The sequence below is a fragment of the Homarus americanus genome, unplaced genomic scaffold (assembly GCF_018991925.1).
Source record: "Homarus americanus isolate GMGI-L3 unplaced genomic scaffold, GMGI_Hamer_2.0 scaffold2759, whole genome shotgun sequence".
Lineage (NCBI taxonomy): Eukaryota > Metazoa > Arthropoda > Malacostraca > Decapoda > Nephropidae > Homarus > Homarus americanus.
The window spans coordinates 171,041-191,886 of record NW_024748710.1 but is presented as its reverse complement, the minus strand read 5'-3'; the positions used below and the strand labels follow the sequence as shown (position 1 = coordinate 191,886).

General features: G+C 39.6%; 2 protein-coding genes across 3 annotated transcripts in view; one reads left to right on the top strand and one right to left on the bottom strand.

Annotated features, from left to right (window-relative positions):
* The window catches only part of LOC121880385 (nephrin-like), an 86,896-nt gene extending 66,510 nt beyond the window's left edge, over positions 1 to 20,386 (top strand). The window contains exons 23-25 of the mRNA XM_042387543.1: positions 3,058 to 3,748; positions 4,861 to 5,498; positions 20,000 to 20,386. Coding sequence (XP_042243477.1) covers positions 3,058 to 3,748; positions 4,861 to 5,447 — 1,278 coding nt within the window. The 3' untranslated portion in view covers positions 5,448 to 5,498; positions 20,000 to 20,386. The remainder of the gene's footprint in view (positions 1 to 3,057; positions 3,749 to 4,860; positions 5,499 to 19,999) is intronic.
* LOC121880386 (BMP-binding endothelial regulator protein-like) overlaps positions 18,090 to 20,846 on the bottom strand; it is a 133,534-nt gene continuing 130,777 nt past the window's right edge. For both annotated transcript variants that reach the window (XM_042387545.1, XM_042387544.1), the window contains exons 12-13: positions 20,687 to 20,820; positions 18,090 to 20,310 (exon numbers count right to left, since the gene is read on the bottom strand). In XM_042387545.1, coding sequence (XP_042243479.1) covers positions 20,093 to 20,310; positions 20,687 to 20,820 — 352 coding nt within the window. In that variant the 3' untranslated portion in view covers positions 18,090 to 20,092. The remainder of the gene's footprint in view (positions 20,311 to 20,686; positions 20,821 to 20,846) is intronic.

Here is a 20,846-nt window from a genome sequence, read left to right as displayed (position 1 = left end):
GAATCCCATACCCTTCCAGTTTAATTTTCAGCCTTTCATGGGGTATGCAGTCGAAAGCCTTGGCAAAATCTAGGTACAGCATATGTTTTCGATAATACCACCCTATTCCAGAATTTGTGTCCAAACACACAGTATCTTGATTAATTGTGTTAAGCAGGAGCGCCCCGGCATAAAACCGTGTTGGCAATTCTTTACAAGATTGTTTCGTAGTAGATGTTCCATCATGGCATCTCTTATAATGCTCTCAAATACTTTACATACTATGCTGGTCAGGCTCACCGGTCTATAGTTATTCGTGGAGTGACTATCGCCCTTCTTGAAGATAGGACTCACATAAGCCATTTTCCAATCAATGGGGACCTTTTGCTCATCCAGGCATTTACAGAACAGGATCTTTGGGGGCTCAGCAAGCTCGTTGCTCAAATCTCTTAGCACTCTAGAATGCACCAAGTCAGGGCCAGGACTCTTATGAACCTTTAGCTTTGACAGTTTATTTCTTGTAATCTCTTGTGAACACAATGTGGGTCAGAGCTGTGTCGAACTGTCTGCCCTCAAATCCAGGAAGATTGATCGCATCCTCTCTTGTGAACACCGAAAAAAAAAGATACTGTTTAATGCCTCAGCTATGTCCTGGTCAGAATCTTCAAGCCTCGGGTCCGATACTCCTATTCTCTTTTTTAATTTTGACTTTGCATAGCGGTAAAACACCTTTGGGTTTGACATGACCTCGCTTGCAACCAGCCTCTGGAACTCCTTTTCAGCCCTTCTACACTCTGACTTTACTTGGTTCCTGGCTCTTGCGTACATCCTTCTGTCCTGCTCATTGTTTGACCTAACCCACGCCTTGAATTTCTGGGGGATTTTCTTAACTTTGTCGATCGCCGCATGGTTAATGTGTAGGGGTCTCCTTGTATTCTTGGAGGCACTGTGTTTGATCTTGGGTATATATTTCTCGATCAAATGGTTCACTTTACTAGCTAAGATATTCAGCATAATGTCTGCGTTCTTATACCTTAGTGAGTCAGGTCAGTGGATACCTCTCATCTCCTCCCTCATCCCGTCGTAATTTCCCTTGTAATATTTGCACATTGGCCTGGTTTTGTTGTGAACTAAGTAACAGTTAAATCTTAATAACAACATTACATGGTGGTTGGTGCCAACTGGAGCTAGATGTTCCAGTTTGGCCACCATATCTTCCTCATTTGTTATGATGAGGTCCAGTGGCTTGGGTGTTTGCTCCCCTCTGTAATGCATCGGGTGTTTAACCTGTTGGAAAATAAAATTATCTCTCGGAGTTTCTACAAAAAGAGTAGCGCGGTTATTTAAGTCATTTGGCATGAACTCATTTCTCCAGTCAATGTCTCTATATTTAAAGTCACCCATGATAAGGAGGTGGCTAGGGTTGAGCATCGCTGCAGTGTCTATTAAGGCTCTTATGTTCCTTTGATTTAGTAAGCTACAGTTTGGTGGTCTGTAGATACACCCGACATTAAGTAAGTCTCCTCCCTTTAATTTAATTTTACATCACTTGGATTCTTCAAAAACATCCTATCCCTGTACCCTCACCTGGCTGGCTCTTAGGTCTTGCCTAGCATAGTTAACCACTTCCCTCTTGCAAGTTTCTTGAGAAAGGTTCGTCAATAAGACATATCCGTCAATACTGATCTCACATTCCTCTGGGTCGATTCTCCTGTTCTCGTACAACAGTTCTACAGCTCCTAGTATGTCGGGTTGGTGTACCTTAAGTAGTGTTTCAACCTCCTCTCTCTTATCAAGGAACGTGTCAGTATTAGTGTACATGACATTCAAGCCAGAATTTGTTCTCGGTAACGTCTCTGCTCTTAATCGTAACTCCGGACCTCCTCCATTCTCAGCAGCTGCATCATTTGCTAAATATACTGTATTTTGCAGGGTGTGGTTAGAAATGTCATTGTTTACCTGGCGCTTGCCTCCTCCTGGGTGGGAGGTAGAGATGGTGACTCCTCCTGGGTAGAGTGGGTGGAGGGTGTACCGCTGCCCCCTGGCTTTGTGTCGGTGCTCTTGCTTCCACTACCCTCCCCCTGGATATAACCCATGTTCACCCATCCCCGTTCCTCCTCGACTCCTCCCTCCTCTGCTTCAAGCATGATAATTTGATGAGCTTGTAGTTTTGTCCTCTCGTGTTGGTGGTGCGTGACATGACCAGAAAATGTCCCGGGTTCGTGTTTTCCATCCCTTTCAAGATCTTGAAGGTTTCAATAAGATCTGCACTATTGAGTCTTGTCAGGAAGGGTTGTTAGTCCTCATGCACTCAGTCTATTTGGATAATCGAGATGACATAGTTCCGGAATCATCTTAGTCACTCTGTGTTGCACCTTTTCTAGGGATGTTAGATCTTTCTTGAGGCAGGGTTTCCATGCTTGTTTACAGTATTCCAGACTGGGATGTACTTGAGATTTGTCCAGTTGAATGAGCATTTTCCTATCTTTGCATTTGAAGGTACACTTTATAATCCTGAAATATCAATTTGCTTTTCTCACTTGTTGTGCCGCCTTCAGTGAATAATATATCACAACACTTAATTCTTTCTCCTTATCAACAGTATTCAGGAAAGTGTTATTAACAGAATAGTTGTGATTAGGGTTGTTGTATCCTACATGTAGGTTCTTGCATTTCATAATGTTAAAAGAGCATTTGCCAGTCTCAAAGTCATTTGAACAGCTCTTGCAGGTCTTTGTGCATTGTTGCAACTTTGTCTTGACTTGCTACCTTCCCAAATATATTTGTGTCGCTGCAAAGCAAACTTGACAATGTGGCTTAATGTATTTTCATATAAAGTACTCGTATGTCATTTATGTAGATCACAAAGTGGAGTCCAAGGATAGAGCCTTGTGAGTTGTTGCACTCCACTGGGAACCTTTTTCCATTCATAAGTTGAGTAACTGATTAGCCATTATCAATGAGAATAATGTCAAACATTAAACATTGTGCAGAAAAATTTTATATTTCTTAATTATGTGTATAAAATGCTAAGGTCTCCCTCTCTTAAACTGCTTTTATAGATTCTATATTTTTCAGTCACTTGAGCATCAGACAATAGTGGACAACTGTGAACAGACCAGCCGTGTCATGCCATATGTTACCAGTGAACCCTCAGAGCCTCTTCCTACACCACCATTAAGTAGAGGCAGCAGATCAAGAAGCACAAGCCCTTTACTAAATGGAGGGATTAATCTTAACAGCAACAGAATACTTCTTGACAAGGGTGAATTACCTCCAGAAAAATTGTTTGCTCCTGGCAGCCCGTCAAAATCTGATAAACAGATTTTAAGAGAAAGAAGTCCATCAGCCCATTCTTCAAATAACCCTGATGTGTGCCCAACAGCTTCAAGTAGTCATCATCCTTCACTGCCAAAACAGGAACCACATCAACCCACCTCAGAAACAGAACAAGCATCTCTGTCATCTGAAGAAAGCAGTGACTCTGATGACTTTTCACCAAGACAACTGCCCTCTTCATGCCAGACATCAAGGCCAGCAACACAAGTTATATACCATGGCCAGCCACATCTTCAGCTGCAGTTAGAACAAGAACAGCACCATCATTACCCACATACCTTACCATATTCCCAACAACAGTTACAATCATCAAATTATAGTCAGCCACATAGACAAGAATTGTCATTCCATTCAAGTCTGAATCCTGCTCAGCTTTCAACTTCTACTTCAAGTTGCTGTGATGCCAATTGTAGACAGTCAATTGCTACAGGTAAGTAACGATACATTTGTGTTTATCTTAATGTCTTAACAACAAAAATTTGTCAAGAAATGTTCATTAATATTACAATAGCAGTGTGGGTGCTGATCCTGCTCAGTTGCAAGAGTTTAGGTAATTTCTGTCTTTATTGGCAGCAAGAAAACCTTCCCTCCATATAAAAGGAAGGATGTATATAGCTGGTGAGAGAAGTGTGATGTATGGCTGTGAGAAGTAGGCAGTTAAGGAGGATGACATATAATATGCTTAAGCGAGCTGAAATGAGAATGGTGAGGTGGAAGTGCGACGTAACACTGAAAGACGGGAGGCCCTATTCAAACTACGAGGATGGCTGGGTGTAGAAAGTTTTGTGTTAAGGCATGCTGAGATGATTTGAGCATGTGAAGAGAATGGATGTGATCAACTGGGTCAAGAGATGCATGAGTCTGAATGTGGAAGGGAGGAGAGCCAGGGGCAGGCCAAGAATGACATGGGAAAAAGTTGTAAGAAATTATAATTAGAGTAAAGAATCTGACAAGAGAATGCAGGAGACTGTGCTGCATGGAAAGCTGTCATCAGGTAATCACAGCAAACCCATAAAAGCTTGGAAAATGGCTGTAAATCACTGGAGATGATAATGATTTCTCCATCCGAGAGGCATATTGATATGATTTGTGTAGCTGGTGCATGTCTGTCATCGTTGAACTTAGAATTAATCAACATAGATTATCAATTACAAATATAAGATAACACATTGTGGAATTTCCTGCTCTTTCACATCTTTTCATCCATCTACAACTTACAACTGTTTTTAAACATAAGGCATTCACCCACCTCTTATTAATATGCAGGAATGCTTTAAACCTCAAGGAGAGCTATATTAATTTTTCTGTATCAGCAACTTTTTATGACTCCACCATTGAATACAGGAGATGAGCACATATGGTTACCTGAGCCAGCTTAAAGTGACAAATCCATTTAATTGCTCAAGGAAACTTCTACAGACCAAACTCAAGTTTGTTAAGTTGTTTATTATCATGAGTAATCATCTTGAATGTTGTCATCCTACCTCTTAACCTGTTTTTTGTTTTTAGGAAATAAACTTGTTTAAAGAAATTATCTTGCAGATATTCCTGTAGGATATGCCACCCTTCAGCCTCGCAGAAGTTGTCTTAAGAGATCACCATACAACACCCTGCAGCGCTCCCACTCAGCCCACAACTACACCTCCAACAGCCTGCGTTGTATTAACCACGACCCTTGTATGGAAATGCAAACAGCTATCTGCTGCCAGAATGACCTTTGTAGTAAAACCTTGTTTCAAACTCCACAACCTCATAGAGTTGTTTATGGTAGAGCACATGAATTTCCTATATATTATGCCAGATCAAGCACTATTGGTAGAGGCTGCTCCAGACATAACAGTATTAGTGAACAAGTAGGGTATTGGGGTATTTCCTACCAAGAACCAAATTGGACCTCTGTAACACCGGATATCTGTAAAGTAGAGTCTTCAAGCACCAAGAGAGTAGGATGGAAGGAAGTCCTCCATGAGAGCCCTGGACCAAGTACAATGGCTTCTCGAGGTTCAATTGACACTTCAACATCATCCACTACCTCCACTGTCACACTGGGTCCAACAAGGTTTCCTCAGCACTGTGACGTACAAAATAATTTGGGCAACAGTTCACAAATTGTTGACATGGATGACTAGGCATAAGACAACAGAATTAGAAAACGGTCAATATTCAGACAACTTAGAGAGGTGAGTGTTCCAGTGTTTGCTGCATAAAATCACAAGTTCAGTAAAATATGTTTTGAGTTATCATAAATTTTGTGTGTACATCTTTCACATATAGTTCATGTTTATTGTAGTACTGTATTGTTATGTAGGAAATGTCACCATATGCCAGATCACTTGGTCTTGTAGATTAAGGTTGAATTCATTTTGTTTCAAAAGGAAGATTCATAGGTACCTGTATTTACATATACAGTACAGTATATTAAAGCTGCAAATACAAACTTCTTTAGAGCAACTTTTGCCAGTTTTGTTTGAAATAGGATTTGTCATTGAAATGATGCACACACACACACACACACACACACACACACACACACACACACACACTCAAGGTTAACAAACACCACACTCATTTATTCTTGTTTATGTACTGGAGTTTAAACAAAGAGATGTTCCCAAACAAAACACAGGCTTTAATACATACCCATCTCACCACCAACGTTGATATACATTAGTTTCATTATTATTCATGTGGAGGTCGACTGTGATGAGTTGTAAGAATAATGAAAACACACACACACACACACACACACACACACACACACACACACACACACACACACACACTCACACACACTCACACACTCACACTTTAATAATAATAATGGAACATTAAATAGAGGACAAATTTTCACCGTAATATTCTTAAAACATATTTTGTTATAAAATTTTCTTGAAAAAAGTATTTTCATCAAAACTAATAAAAACCATGTTAGCTTATTGAGGGAAGAGGGAACAGTCAGTGGGGATCATACCAGTCTAGTAACTGTTTATTGCCCTGACCTTTCTTGTGTAATTTCTCGTAACCAGTGACCTTATTTACCGAGCCATGCCCTGTGGTCTTTTTTACTTTTTACTTTTTTCCTCTTTGCCACTGATCGGCTTGTTAGCCGCTTAGGCGATCAATCACACCTCTGTTACACACTTTTGGCAAATACTGAGCATGTACTGGCTCTAGAATATATCTGTACCTGCACCAGTAATAGTCAAGTCTGTTCTTCAATGAGCTCAAACTCAGTGCTATCACAAGGCTCTCCGGCATTGTTCTGAGAGTTTACAATTCTCACTCGGAAAAATTTTGCTTTGACAATTTTCTAAACATGTGACTTCTTCAACCTTGAGCTGTGACCCCTAGTGAGGCTGGCATCTGCCAGGTCCAGATTTGATCACTCGACTGAGTAATACCCTCTTGAGATGAGGAACAATACGTTGTTTATTATGACACTGCACTTAGACCTCTTGATCTGAACTTTAGATGCAATTTTACTGTCGGTGAAAATTCTCTTGCACAAACAGCTCATGTGATCACATGCTACGATGGAGGTATGAGCAGCTAGGCTCAGCTGTTTTCTCATTTTCACTTTTCATCACACTTTGAAAGGGTAATGAAAGTTGTCTGCCACTGTCAGCCAATAAAACTATACTTCATTTGTGTTTCTTAGTGAGTGCATGCACTTTCAGATCACTCATTTTTGGAGTAAGGACACATTGACACAACTTGCACTGAGGCGCACACTCTCCAGAACCTTTCCTTTTTTCAATTAACCAGTTTTGCAGTGTGCTGTAGGATCATTTAGCCATTCCCTCCTAAATTTCTGTTTACACTGTGACTTAGGCAGAGTGTACGCACTTTTTTTTTCAACTGCAATCTCTTGCTGTAACTGGACTGACACGCAAGTCTCAACTGACCAGCCGCAGCATCGAGAGGGGCGAAGAGTGGGCAGGGCAATCGCGTCTTGAACTGGTTCGTCCAAAAATCGTTCTGTACACGTTCGTTCAAAACCAGTCATAACGGTGTCAAAGGAAATTTTTAATTTAGCATTAAATAATTCTTGCAGTTTAAAGTACATTTAAAAAAAAATCGGTATGCTATAATAATCGGCTTTAATAATGTTCAGAATCGGCCAGGCTTCTTTAAAAAAAGCTAGCCGCTAGATTTCAAATTTGCCCACTAGATCACATGTAAAAGAGCTAGATCTGGCGGGAAAATAGCTAAAATGGCAACACTGTCTGCTAGGTCTCAGGGGGCCATGGCTGACACTTTCGCTGGGGTGACCAGGAGTTGGGGAAGTGAACCAGCTCCTGGACACGAAAGCCAAAGGATCAGGGAATGCATGGGTCCATGGACCTATCAGATATGGCCTCCCATGTTGGAGATCTAGGGAGATGCTGTACTAAGTATCCAGGAGTGAGCCATTAGGAACTGCCAATGCATATCCAGTGGTGGTAATCCAGTATCCACCAGAAGACTGGTTATTGGGGTTGGATCTAAAGGACCCTGTGGCCAAATGGATGCCAGCAGGATGCATTGTATCAATGCTCTTTAGCCTGGCTGGTGTGGTTGACTAGTACAGCTTGCATCCATACACCAGTTTTCACCCCCTGATAGCATGGTACAGTCTTAAGAGGGTCCTACGGTCAGCTCCCCAAGACGTGTGGGATAAGACTCTCAGAAGGTTTAGGGCTTTTAATCACGAAGTTTTAAGTGGCCTAGGAAGCACGTTTCTTCTACCACCGAAATGCAGGTACCATATAATGTTAAGTCGGGCAGAAATGCATGGCAACGGTCTTCAAAGTTGAGAACCTGAAGCCACACTCCTCTGCCCATCGGGACACACGATTCACTGCTAACTGAAGTTGTCGCTCAGCAACACATAGATGGGATGACAAAAAACTAATTGCTAAAATTAGTAATGCACTAGGGACGCCTGGTGGAAAAGGGCCATGCTTAAAACTGTGCCCTGTGGTGTTCCCTCCATCTGATGAACTGACCTGAAAGGCACAGTTTGCCATGAATTATTCAAGGAAATGGGGCATCTGTCCTCGGAGTTCGCAGTGATGTAGCTATTTTAAAATCCCAATGTGCCATAGCATAGCATAAGGGATGTCACCAGGACCTGGGATGTATCGTCACGAGGAAAGAACAGACCATCTCCTTAAGGCTAAATATTGTATTGTAGTCAAGACCTTGCTGCTTTAATGCCTCTTGTTGCTGGAGCAAGGAGGTTGAGTAACCACCTCTCTGTGATACAGACGCAAATTCCTCGGCAAACACACTGGTTACCTCATGTGACTCAAATGCCACACCACCACCATCTATTTTCATGGAGAATGCTCCCCAGTAATCCTTTTCACGCTCTTCTACACTTCTGACATGGAAGTGGGAGTGTTTATTGTGTTCACAAACTCTGCCCAAGACTTACATTGTGCTTCCTTTAATATTTTACGAGCATGAGCCCTTTCCCGCTTAAATTCCAGAAGATATTATTAATAAGGATGCTGCCTGTAATGACACCAGGCCCTCTATTTGGCTGCTATGGCCACTCTACACTCTTTAGACCACCATGGGACTAGCCACCTTTTATAAACCCAGAAGTCTTGGGGATGGTTTGTTCACCAGCACTAAGGAGTGTCGAGGTAAAGTATTCCACTGCTTCTTCCATCGTCTGGAATTCCTCCACCTCTCTTTCTACCTCAGCTAGGAGTTTGAAACGACCTCACTCAGCCCTGTCCAGATACCAGCGAGGAAAACCGTTGGGGCCGATCACCTCAAGTGTGCGAAGGATGACTGGGAAGTGATCACTCCCACATAGATCATTCCAGATTTCCCACAAAAAATCCATACTTTCTGCAGTAGAGCACAAGGACAGGTCTACGACAGAGTGGGTTCTTGTCTGCACATGGAAATATTTCCTGACGATTCACTTTTGAGTTTGTCTGGGCACAAAATTTAAATGCCCAAAGGCAGTGCTATAGCTTAGGCAGGGTGGGGGGGCATGCTCCAAGCACTGAGCAAAGTTCTTTTCTTCATGTCTCAACATGTGACTGAAATTCTGGCAAGCTGCTGCTAGGATTTTTTTTTTCAATCATATGATAGTTAAATTTTTGTTATGCCATTTTCAAATAACTAGTGTGTTTACAGGGGCTTGTCTTATAAACATTCCACAAATCATTACATTGAAATATTTGTTTTAATATTTACTTTGATTCCATAGTATCTTTACTATTATGAGTTTCCTTCTGTCGAATGTAAACAAACACAGGACTGCCACACTGCACAAAACCTGACGAGCCCCTGTAAACACACTGGTGAAGGGGACTGCACATAACTATAAATTGGTAAGTAATATGTCCTGATCAACTAGAAAAAAAGATAGTAACTTGTTTTATTTTGAGATGTGTACAGAGGGTTGCTAAGCAGTTTTATGATCATGATCTTTTTTTAAGTTATTTATGAGTAAATACAATTTAGTTCTATAATATATGAAATTGTACCACCTGTACTTTCAAGCACTTAATTTTTATTTGGATTTTGGCAGAATAAGGTGAAAGATTTGGCAGAATTTTTTCAGGTTTTTGTCTGTCCAGCAAAATTCAGAATCCCCCCTCCCATAAAATCCTGGATTTGCTCCTGTGAGGTACACTTTTGAAAGGCCTGGCAAAGTCTAGATACTGTATATTGTCAATATTACCACCACGATCCAGGATCTGTGTCCACACATCCAGCACCTTAATTGTGTCAAGTAGGAGCATCCAGACATAAAACCATGCTGGCATTCCTTTACAAGGCTGTTTTGTGGTAGATGTTCCATCATAGCATCTCGTATAATGCTTTCTAATACTTTACACTGCTGGTCAAACTCACCAGTCTATGATTGGTCATACATTTGATATTTTGCTCATCCATTCATCTGCAGAAAAGGATTTAAATGGTGAACAGAGTAAAAACAGAATTCTCTTAACTACCAGGTACTCCGAGACTACTAGGAGACCAAGCGCCAGTTGACAAAGTGAAGAAACCATATCAGAATTTCAAGAAATGGGTCATGACAAATGATACAGGACAGAAGGATGTAAGCTTGATCCAGGAATGAAGCCAAGTCTGAGCAAAGAAGGGCTGAAAAAAAGTTCCAGAGGTGGATTTCAAATGAAGCCAAGTCAAACTCTTAGGCTGTCTACCATTGCCTAAAATCAAAATTAAAGACGTGTGGGCGTATCAGATTTGAGATTTGAAGATAGTAACTATGGATAAAGCAGAGGCCTTAGATAAATTCTTTTCCTCGGTTTTCAAGAGAGAATGTGAACAATCATGTTTTTTAAGGAAAATGGCTTTGACACAGAAATAATACACATCGAGTTCTCAGAAGAGTGTATTACAATTAAATTGTGCAACAATCTCACAGAGCCTCTTAAATGTTACACAAAGAAGACTTCTAGGAGTGCAGAAGAGGGTGTGCAAGACTATTCTCTTCCTCTTCTACACCACATACCAAAAGTCACCCAGTACACTGACCCTCTCAACTCTCTCTGATCAAGAAGCTACTACACCATCCTTGCCACTGTCTCCATCTACCACCCAAGATACCTTGTCCGTGAATTTGCTTTTCGACACTACAAACGTATTCAGCCCATACAACCATGTACTGATCGCTAAGAACAGCCTATTTCTAACCATTGTAAAAATTATCAAATACAGTGGTCCCTCGGTTAACGAATTACCTTCCATAAGAATCTTCAATTCGGTTAACGAACAAAAATTCGATTAACAAAATCCTTACGAAAATCACGTTTTGTGAGCATCAGCTGGTCAGCTGATGGCCCAGTCTGCCAATTCAGTAATCTATTCTATGTTTAAATTCGTTTCCCACGGAGTAAATATCAATAAAGTTGAGCTATTTAATATTTTTGAATGTTTTATATTAAAATGATTAGTAATTTTGACATTTATTTAACATATTGATAATATTATATGCAGTACAGGTTCAGTCCAGGGTTGCCAGATGGCCGTTTCCACGGCCAAATTTCTCTAATTAGGCCGTAAAAAACTTCGCCTGGCCGTGGAAAAATGGATGGTTGCGGCCAAACTATTTGGCCGTATTTTGGCCAAATTTTGTAAAATGCGTATTAATTCCTCATCTAGTGGATTTTGAAGAAAAGTCTAGCAGATTTTAAAATTTCACAATGAAAATGCTGGCTCAGTGACCTCACCTTGTCATGACCTCACCTAATCAGTGACCTCACCTCTTCACATGTTTACGTGACCTACTGAGCTGACTGATCCTTCTAGTTACTACCTTAGTTGTTAGTTCTCATATTTGAGTTGTTCAGGCTGAACGTGTCCAGCATATGGGTTAAGCTTCAGAGCTTACAAAGCCATCTGAGTTACTTTCTGAAATTCCGAGTGCTAGTTTTCAAAATGTCCACTAGTATAAATGGAAAGGGTCCTACGACAGTGGTAGAAAATATAACAAACCGGGGGACGATGACGAACTAGACATTTTTGCTTACGCCAACTAGTGTTATCAAGTTCTCCACCATTATCATGCTCCACCACCATTTCAGATTAAGGTAAATCTTCACTGTAGATTATAGATATTATGTTTATGTAATTATTGGGCTCTCAATTCTAAGTGAAAATTTGGTTTTATTACGACATTTTAAGTGGATATTGTAGGGGATACTTTTATTTTGTGTGGATTGCAAAAATAGCCTTGTGCTTCCCATCCAAAAAGATTTGGCCGAATTTTGGCCGTGAGATGGCGTGAAGTTGGCCGTGAAGCTTGTCGTACATCTGGCAACCCTGGTTCAGTCTAGCTTTGTTTACTGTTGAGAGAGCAGCCATTTTGCTGGTGTCTTGAATATTTTTGCATTTTTCATTGAAATTATTGGTCATTCTGAACTTTAGTTAACATATTGATAATATATACCGCAGTGCAGTGTTGATTTAAAGTAAATAATCTTGAATTACACCTAGTGAACTTAAAATTTTATTGGTGAAATTACTGCATCAAGCATGTGTCCACTGAAAGGTGATTTCTCCTCCATCCCCACTTTCTTCTCCTCCACCCCCACTTCTAATTCCCATCATCACCATCAACCAGGAGCCCTCTACATACACACCTAAAAGTAAGTGTACTTTACTGCATTTTTTTTACTTTGTATGTTCATTTTGGTGAGCTGGAACCAATTACCCAATATCCCATTGAAACAATGGATTCGGTTAACGAACGACCTTCTGGAACGAATTGTGTTCGTTAACCAAGGGACCACTGTACTCCTAGATAACCTCTGTTTTCACTCCTTGTCAATCTGACTTTTGTACTGTAACTGTCCTGAAATTTCTTGTTAAATGACCGTTTTCCATTGTCATTATATGCATTATAAATGTCCCATTTGTGTCATTTGTATATTTTTAGCATATGGCTGTTGTATTTGTAAATAAACTATTATTATTATTATTATCATTATCACACACACACACACACACACACACACACACACAATGTACTTTTTACATATAAATTATCTCAGTGGGACTACCTGTAGACTCTGTGTTAGCAGTTTGAAGAAGGACTCCGCCTGCCATCAACTTCAGTGTCATCCCATTTAGACAATTCCCATCTGGACAATTGTCTGCTTTATGTGATTTTTGTTATTCCACAGACTATTACAGTAAGTTATTTTGGACAACTTGGGTTAGTTTAAGTTATGTCAAGTTAGATTGAAGTGGTATGTAATCTCAACTTTGTCTTCTGTCATCCAACATGGCTGACAAGCTATGTTGAAATTCTCTCACTAACTGTTTTACCCAACCTAACACATAACTAACATTAAACTTTGCTAAAGTTGGTTCCATGATAGAAATTGGGAAATATACAGGACAGTATAAGCCATATAAGTTTCACAGTAACCTTACCTGTCACAATAATGCATAATGGTAGAAAGCCTTTGGGCTTGATTTTTCCTTGCTTTCAATCCACCCTTGGAACTCTTTTTCAGTCCTTCTACATTGTGCCTTTGCTTTGTTCCTGGACCTGGCATGCATCCTCCAGTTCTGCTCATCATTTGTTGTAACCCACCTCTTGATTTTGTTTCTTAACTTTGTCACTGTCAACTGCTGCATGGTTCATGTGTAAATGGTATTCTTGTTTTCCTAGAGCCAGTGAGTTTAGTCTTGGGTGTATATTTATCAATCAAATAGTTCATTTTACTGGCTATGATATTCAGTGTAGTATCTGGGTTCTTGTTTCTCAGTGGTTCAGACCTGTGAACACCCCTCATCTTCTGCTGAGCATCCCTCATTGTCTTTATCACTCTGTATACATGCACACACACACACACACACACAAGGTACTGTAGATCACAAGGCTGCTGAAGAGTACACTTGCATTTACCTGAAAGGTTTCATGAGTTTATTATGATCGGAGTCAGCCGTTTCCTAGAACTGTCCCTTCCCAAATATATCTCATTTATGTAGTTCGGGAAGTTACTGGTGGTGTTGGCTGTCACATTATTATTATTATTGGTATTATTGTATCGAATAATCATTTGAACTATTTGGGCTTTCAGTTTGAGGTGTTTGGCCTTTTCCTATAAGATCAACCTGGTAGGCCAGGCATGCTGTCAGAGATGCCAACCGGAATAAAACAGTTGGGTGGTAGTGGTGGTTGTTGTTGGCAGAGCCGTAGCCAGGCATTTTTGCACCCTGTTTTGAAAAATAACATTGGAGAAGAACAACAAATTTTGGAGGAAATGGAAAGAGTTGCTTCATGAGAGGACAAGTTGAGGGTGAAGAGATAGAAGAATTTGACCATAAATGGAAACATGCCATGCAAAATTTTCATATGACTTTGAAATGTGTTTAACAATGATTAATGCTTTAGCTAACCTGACAAGAAAATTTTTTTCTTGTTTTTTATCTACAAACAATTACTAGAGTACTGTACGTACCAGTACATAAATTTCAGTATTTACTTGATAAATAAATGTGAACTTCAGTATATATGGTACAATGCTGTATCTTTTGGCAGCTTTCACACACACTGCCACAAGCACATTATTTCTCTCTGCCAAAGGGCTGAACTTTTGGTGCGCTCTGCCTTGTGGTCGGGGGCTCTCATAATGTTTCACGAGTTATATTTAATCTTCAGACAAAACCGCGACACGACTTTTGTCTTTGATTGTACACTACTGACTTGAGGTTGAAAGAGGATAATACAATCAACACGACACAATTAGATGTTTAATATCTCAAGAATATCATCACAATATATTATGTCAACATTAGGACCACATCAATGGTTATGGTTACAACATTTAAGAGAAATACAACCAAAATTTCAGCATGTCTGAGAGCAGTGATTTGTACACTCATCAGTCATATTTCTGATAGTAGTGATCTGTAGTGTACACTCATCAGTCATATGTCTGAGAACAGTGATGTGTACACTATTGTCATATGTCTGATATAAACAAGACCTAACATCCATCTTTCTCTGTTCCAGAAATGTTGAAAAATTCCTACAGCATTTGGCAAAACATCATAACTGCGAGTAAATAATGAGCAAAAAATATTGTCAATTGTATCCAATTGTTAGGAAAATTAACCTTACTGAAGAATTACACAGAGATCGTATTACCACTAAATTCATTACTGAATTTCAGGGCAGAAAGTGAACAACCCAAAGATGGCCTACTTGAGGGAGCCATCATGAAGCTTACTTGAGCATCAGTAAGCTTAAGGTTGATCATGTGAAGTTAAGGCTGGAGGGAATTTGTGTTAACTATGTCAATGGGCAGAGAGTAACTTTAGTTATCTGCAGTCAATCGGCCTAAATTTATAGTGGCCAATTCTTATAACATACAAACATTATGGGCTTGGCTGGCTAACTCAGGCTTTTTGTAGCCACTTGGCATTATATATTATGGTAACTAGTGATTGTCTGCTGGCCAATAGGAACCATTAATCCAGATTTTAGTTGAGGCCATCATCAATCACAAAAGAGTTTATGCTGACTATGACAGTACTCCCTAATATATAACTGCTTCACTTGTAAGAAACATAAGTTGTGACAACTACCATATTTTAAAGCCAAGATCCAAGACTATGAAGAAATAATTAAACTAACGCTGGCCAAGCTGACACGGCTAAACATTGTGTGTCGTGTGAGTCACTGCCTCAATATCTTGGCAGTGTTGGCATGAAGTAACTGACACATATTCCTCCCCATCACAGAGATGAGATTGGCATAATACATAATGTATCATGTAGGAACACATTCAACAGAAGGAATCATTGGCATCTGAAACATTATGTGATTAAAGTATGTGCTGATCATCACTCTCATAACACACATTGTGTAGATCCCATATGTTCCTTCACCTTCCAATCAGCTGTAGGGGTTGAGCTACAACATGAACGTAGAATCACTCCTAAACATGATGGGGTGATGTACCACATATATAAAATATATAGAGTAAACATTGAAGGCAATAAGTGTTGCGGTAATATCAGAGCCAGTGGGCATTCTTTAACAACTAGTTCTAAAATAAACGACTAACTTGACACCAAGAGAACTGGGGGAACCACAATGCACTATGACAAGGCACATGCAAGGAGTACATTATGGTCCTCTGACACTGTGAGAGACACCTTCAATTATTGAAAAAAAAAAAAAAATTACTATTTAAAAAAAAATCATCTACTCTCAACTCATTTAAATTAGGTAAACTTTTAAGATTCGTGTTATAATAATTTACAGACCAACTTGCATTGTTTGTCAAAGCTCATCACACCATTCCTTTACTTGTTCTCAGTTCACCATCATCAGGCAAACATTCGTCATATAATTTCCATTTTTCAGTCCCATGAAGAACTGATGACAAATTAATTGTTGACTGGCATAAATATATATAATCTGGATAGTTATAGTATTTTGATGCTTCCAATAATGACTGTAAAATAATGGGGTTTAGGCATAATGAAAGACGCTTCCTGTGAGATTATTATCAGCAGTCGTGCTAACCTTATTCTTGGATAATTTCTCCTTCTTGGCAACACTAAACCAACTCACTGTTTACTTGGGCATTCAAACGTCCTTTTCTGGGGGATGTATACACAGTAGACAACTTGCAGACAGTACAAGTAGGCCCCATGAACCTCTGAACACGACACCTGCCCGAGTTTATCTCTTTGGAACAACACACACAGTCTCTCCTGGTCCTTTAGACACCAACCTCTAAATATTACCTTCAGTTTTCATAAATATATTGAGTCATTATCTTCAGAGGGTTATCCAACTAGTAAATCTCATACACTGTTCTCTGAGATAATGTTAACAGAGTCACACCTCTTAATGTAAACCACTTCACCCTAATGACTCGCCGAGATCACATGACTCCCAGAGCACTATTTTCTATGTTTCTCTTATTCATTCTGTACAGTTTTTGTTATCTACCTGTATGCTATTTCTACCTTGTTCACATTAAAGGGTCTATTATCTGGCATTTTATCATATAGAATACTAAGAACCTTCACAACAACTACTATACACAACAAAAAGAAATTCCCTCTCAACTTGATGAAGAAATTTTCAAATCAAGCTGGCCAAACTCCCAGAACACACACAGTATTACTTTAAGTAACTATAAACGGAATACAGTATTCCAGGATCCAGCTCCTAGACATAATATTTTATCGTCGCTCTAAGCACCACATTGATCAGGTTAAAAATTTAAAGTTATTGTAAAAAAAAAACCATGAGAAACTGTAAATCCATCAACAGTTTAACTCAACATGATGCAAATTTATTTTTAAATATATTTCTATATACACAACAGCACAGTATACAGTCAACCCTCACTTTACGCGGTTAATTCAACCCACAGGGTACCGCGGAAAGTGAACAACATAACATATGGGATTAATTGAAATAGAGACCGGGTCGACCCCCAAACTCCACTTTTTGACAACACACAACTATGTTGTAGTAAAAATATTATCTTAACTTTATGATGGTATGCACACACAATTAATAATTAAGAGAAATATCAATAATATTAGGTTTTTTAACACTTACATTAGTAGAAAAGATGGCTGGGCACACGGGGATGGGCAGTTGGTTCCGAGGCAGAGGGCAGATTATTGGCCCTCACCTGTATCACTTGTATCAATTGTATCACGATCCACCACAGGCTTGCAGGGCCTCTTTGTCAAACCCCTCAAAGTCCATATAAGTCCATATCCTCACTATAATTATCACTATCACTGACTTGGGTGTAGAACTCGGTAATGTTTTGATGACTGGGCGACCTTGTGCGCACCATGCTCGCACTGCTTACACAACATGGCGGGAGGTTTGGATCCAAAAATGGAGCGGCTCGCCAGCCGCTGTCCGTGTAAAGGGGTACACTCACCGCGGAATGTGAGCATTCCTGTTTCGGCAGGGTACCGCGTAAACGTGGAAACGCGGAATGTGGGACCGCGTAAAGCGAGGGTTGACTGTGTGCCATAAAGCATAGATTCACAAATGGCATATCTTGTCTTTGGTAATATTTCTGGGATGAAACGTATCTTTGCATTAACTGAATCTGGTTGTATAGCTCGCACACATAATAAGAAAAAATTTTCATTCACTATTATATTTACATGTCAAGACATAAATTTCTTTGATGCTTTACTACATTATAATACAGGGTTTCCATAAATCATGTGACCCATTGTAAAACTTAATATGACTGGACCTTGAAAAATACTTTGTGGAAATCTACTAAAACAAGAAAAAAAAAAGATACGAGTTGTTTGTTAAGTGTAATAAATCTAGTATGTAGTATCTTTAATGTTTTTGAAGTTACTGATACCTACAATGGTTGAGATAATTTATAAACACCCTGTCTCATTTACCAGTCATTTCCTAGTCCATTAGCTTAATCCTTAATTAATGATGAGTTTGACGATTAATTTCTTGATTATCGATTAAATTCATAACTTTTGAACAACACTGTCTGGAAACAGATTAATATCTATCAGGCAAACAACCATTATGTCAAACAATTGTTTGCCAAACAACCAGTACCTGTCAAGCAACCATTCTGTCAACCATTATCTGTCAAACCACCATCAAATGGTCATCCAACCATTATCTGTCAAACAACCAAAATCTGTCAAACAACCAATGTCTGTCAACCATTACCTGTCAAATAACCAAAATCTGTCAAACAACCATTATCTGTCAAACAACCACCATCTGTCAAACAACCACCATCTGTCAAACAACCAAAATCTGTCAAACAACCAAAATCTGTCAAACAACCATCGTCTGTCAACCATTACCTGACAAACAACCAAAATCTGTCAAACAATCACTGTCTGTCAGCCATTATCTGTCACACAATCATTTTCTATCACACAACCACCATCTGTCACTTAACCATTGTCTGTCAAACAACCAATACCAGTCAGCTCAAGTGGCCACAAGACAACTCATGTGGCTACATAAAAACAGCTCAAGTGGCCACAGTGACAACAACTAAATTGGCCTTCCTCACTACACTTTCTCACAATTATTTCCTAAAAACAAACATACCATCTGGACAAGTCCACCTTTGTTTACAGATCTGTCAAAAACATCTGCTTACAGAGATTATCTGGGTTTGTATGTCTGTTTGTTCCTTTGTGTTTCTGTTCCTTTGTTTGTGTACTGCTGCTGGTGGTGATGGTGGTATCTGATTGGTCATCTATTTTCAATGTCTTTGTTGCTGTGCATAGAACTCGAGATACGTATTTAGGTAATAAATCTAGTAACCTTTTTGGGGGTAAGTTATGTTTTTATGCTAACATTATTTATGTTATCTCTTTAGTTTGTTTTTTCTTTTGTCTTTATCTGCTCTGCCTCCTCCTCCTCCTCACTATGAAGTTAGTGCCATTTCTTGGACAGTTTTCGACCACAAATTTCTAATTAATCAAACACCAACTTTTTTCAAACATAAAAGTAATAAGTTTTGATATGTTATAAAAATATATATGGAACACTTCAAGACTGGTATACTACTACTGCTACTATTACTGCTACTACTGCTACTACTACTACTACTACTCCTCCTCCTATTACTACTACTCCTATTCCTACTACTCCTATTCCTACTACTCCTATTCCTACTACTCCTATTCCTACTATCTGTGACTCTACACCTTAAGTCAGGAAATAGAATAATAAAAAAAAGGCAAGACACCTTATGTTAGAAACTCGAACGGTTACCAGTTATTAAACAATCTCTACCATCTTATCATGAGACTCTTTCACTGTTAAAATAATCGTCCATTTAACAGAATATCAACAAACATATAAAACACAAATAACAACACACAAAGAAGAAGCACAAATAAGTATAATATTCTTCACCACTTAATGTTTCTTAAGACAATGCCACTAATATCTGTCTTGCATGCACGTAATAACACACCTCATGAGATCAATCACACATTCCCCCAGCGTGATGCCTTGTGTTGCCTGCCACTCAAACCACCACCTTCCTGCTGGCCCGGGCATCCTTTTTTTGGGGTACCGTAGTGTCAGGGTCACCTTGCACTTATCTCCACACACACTTTACATCCTCACTGTAAGCAAGAGATTCTCACCAGTTAGGATTATTGCATATCGAGTTTTTAATTTTTTTTTTTACAACAGTCGAGCCAAAACCATCACCACTACCACCACTGCCAGTAGGAGGCCCGGCACCCCGACTGCCCCGCCACCCTCTGCCGAGCCAGCCGCTTCACCTCAGCGATTCCTGCGGCGGTTTCTTCGTCTTTTCTTACTCTTGCGACACTCCTCAGCAGGGATACAGGCCCCACGGTGCAGCACAGTGGGGTGTGGACAGTAGCATCCTGCCCTACAGCTCCAAGTGTGGCAGTTGGGGTTCGGTTTTGGGTTACGACAGGTAGCTCGGCAGGGTGGTGCACACTCCATGTACTCAGCACCATGGGGACATTCCAGGCCTGTACGAACACAACACAACACAATGTAGAACTTCTCACACATGTTATAAGAATAAAAAATTTAACTTCTGGATATCATATGCCTATCACTTTACCTTTATGAAGATTACAATATGTGTGAAAGATTTCTCTACACAGAATTAGTACTGGAAGTTTGTTTAATTAATATTAAATACTATAATAAAAAACATCTTTTAATATGGCTCTCTAAAATGGTGTTGAATATTGATTCCACATAAAAAAATGTGTTTAACAGTATCTCTTTGTAAGAGTGCTGGAGTGTGTGTGGTGCCAGCTCGAGTATAAACTAATATATAGCTTAAAAAAATACATCCAGTGGCATTAGCGCTAAAATAATAATCAGCAAGATTCTCACCTCCACACTTGCTGTGTGTGCGCCACTCTTCCACAGGGATGCCAAGTCTCTGGCACTGCCTTGCGTAGGCCTGGATGGTGTCACACACACACCGGCGGATTGATCGACATTCACACATATCGAAGATACAGGACCTGTGAAAAGGATCATTGTTAACACC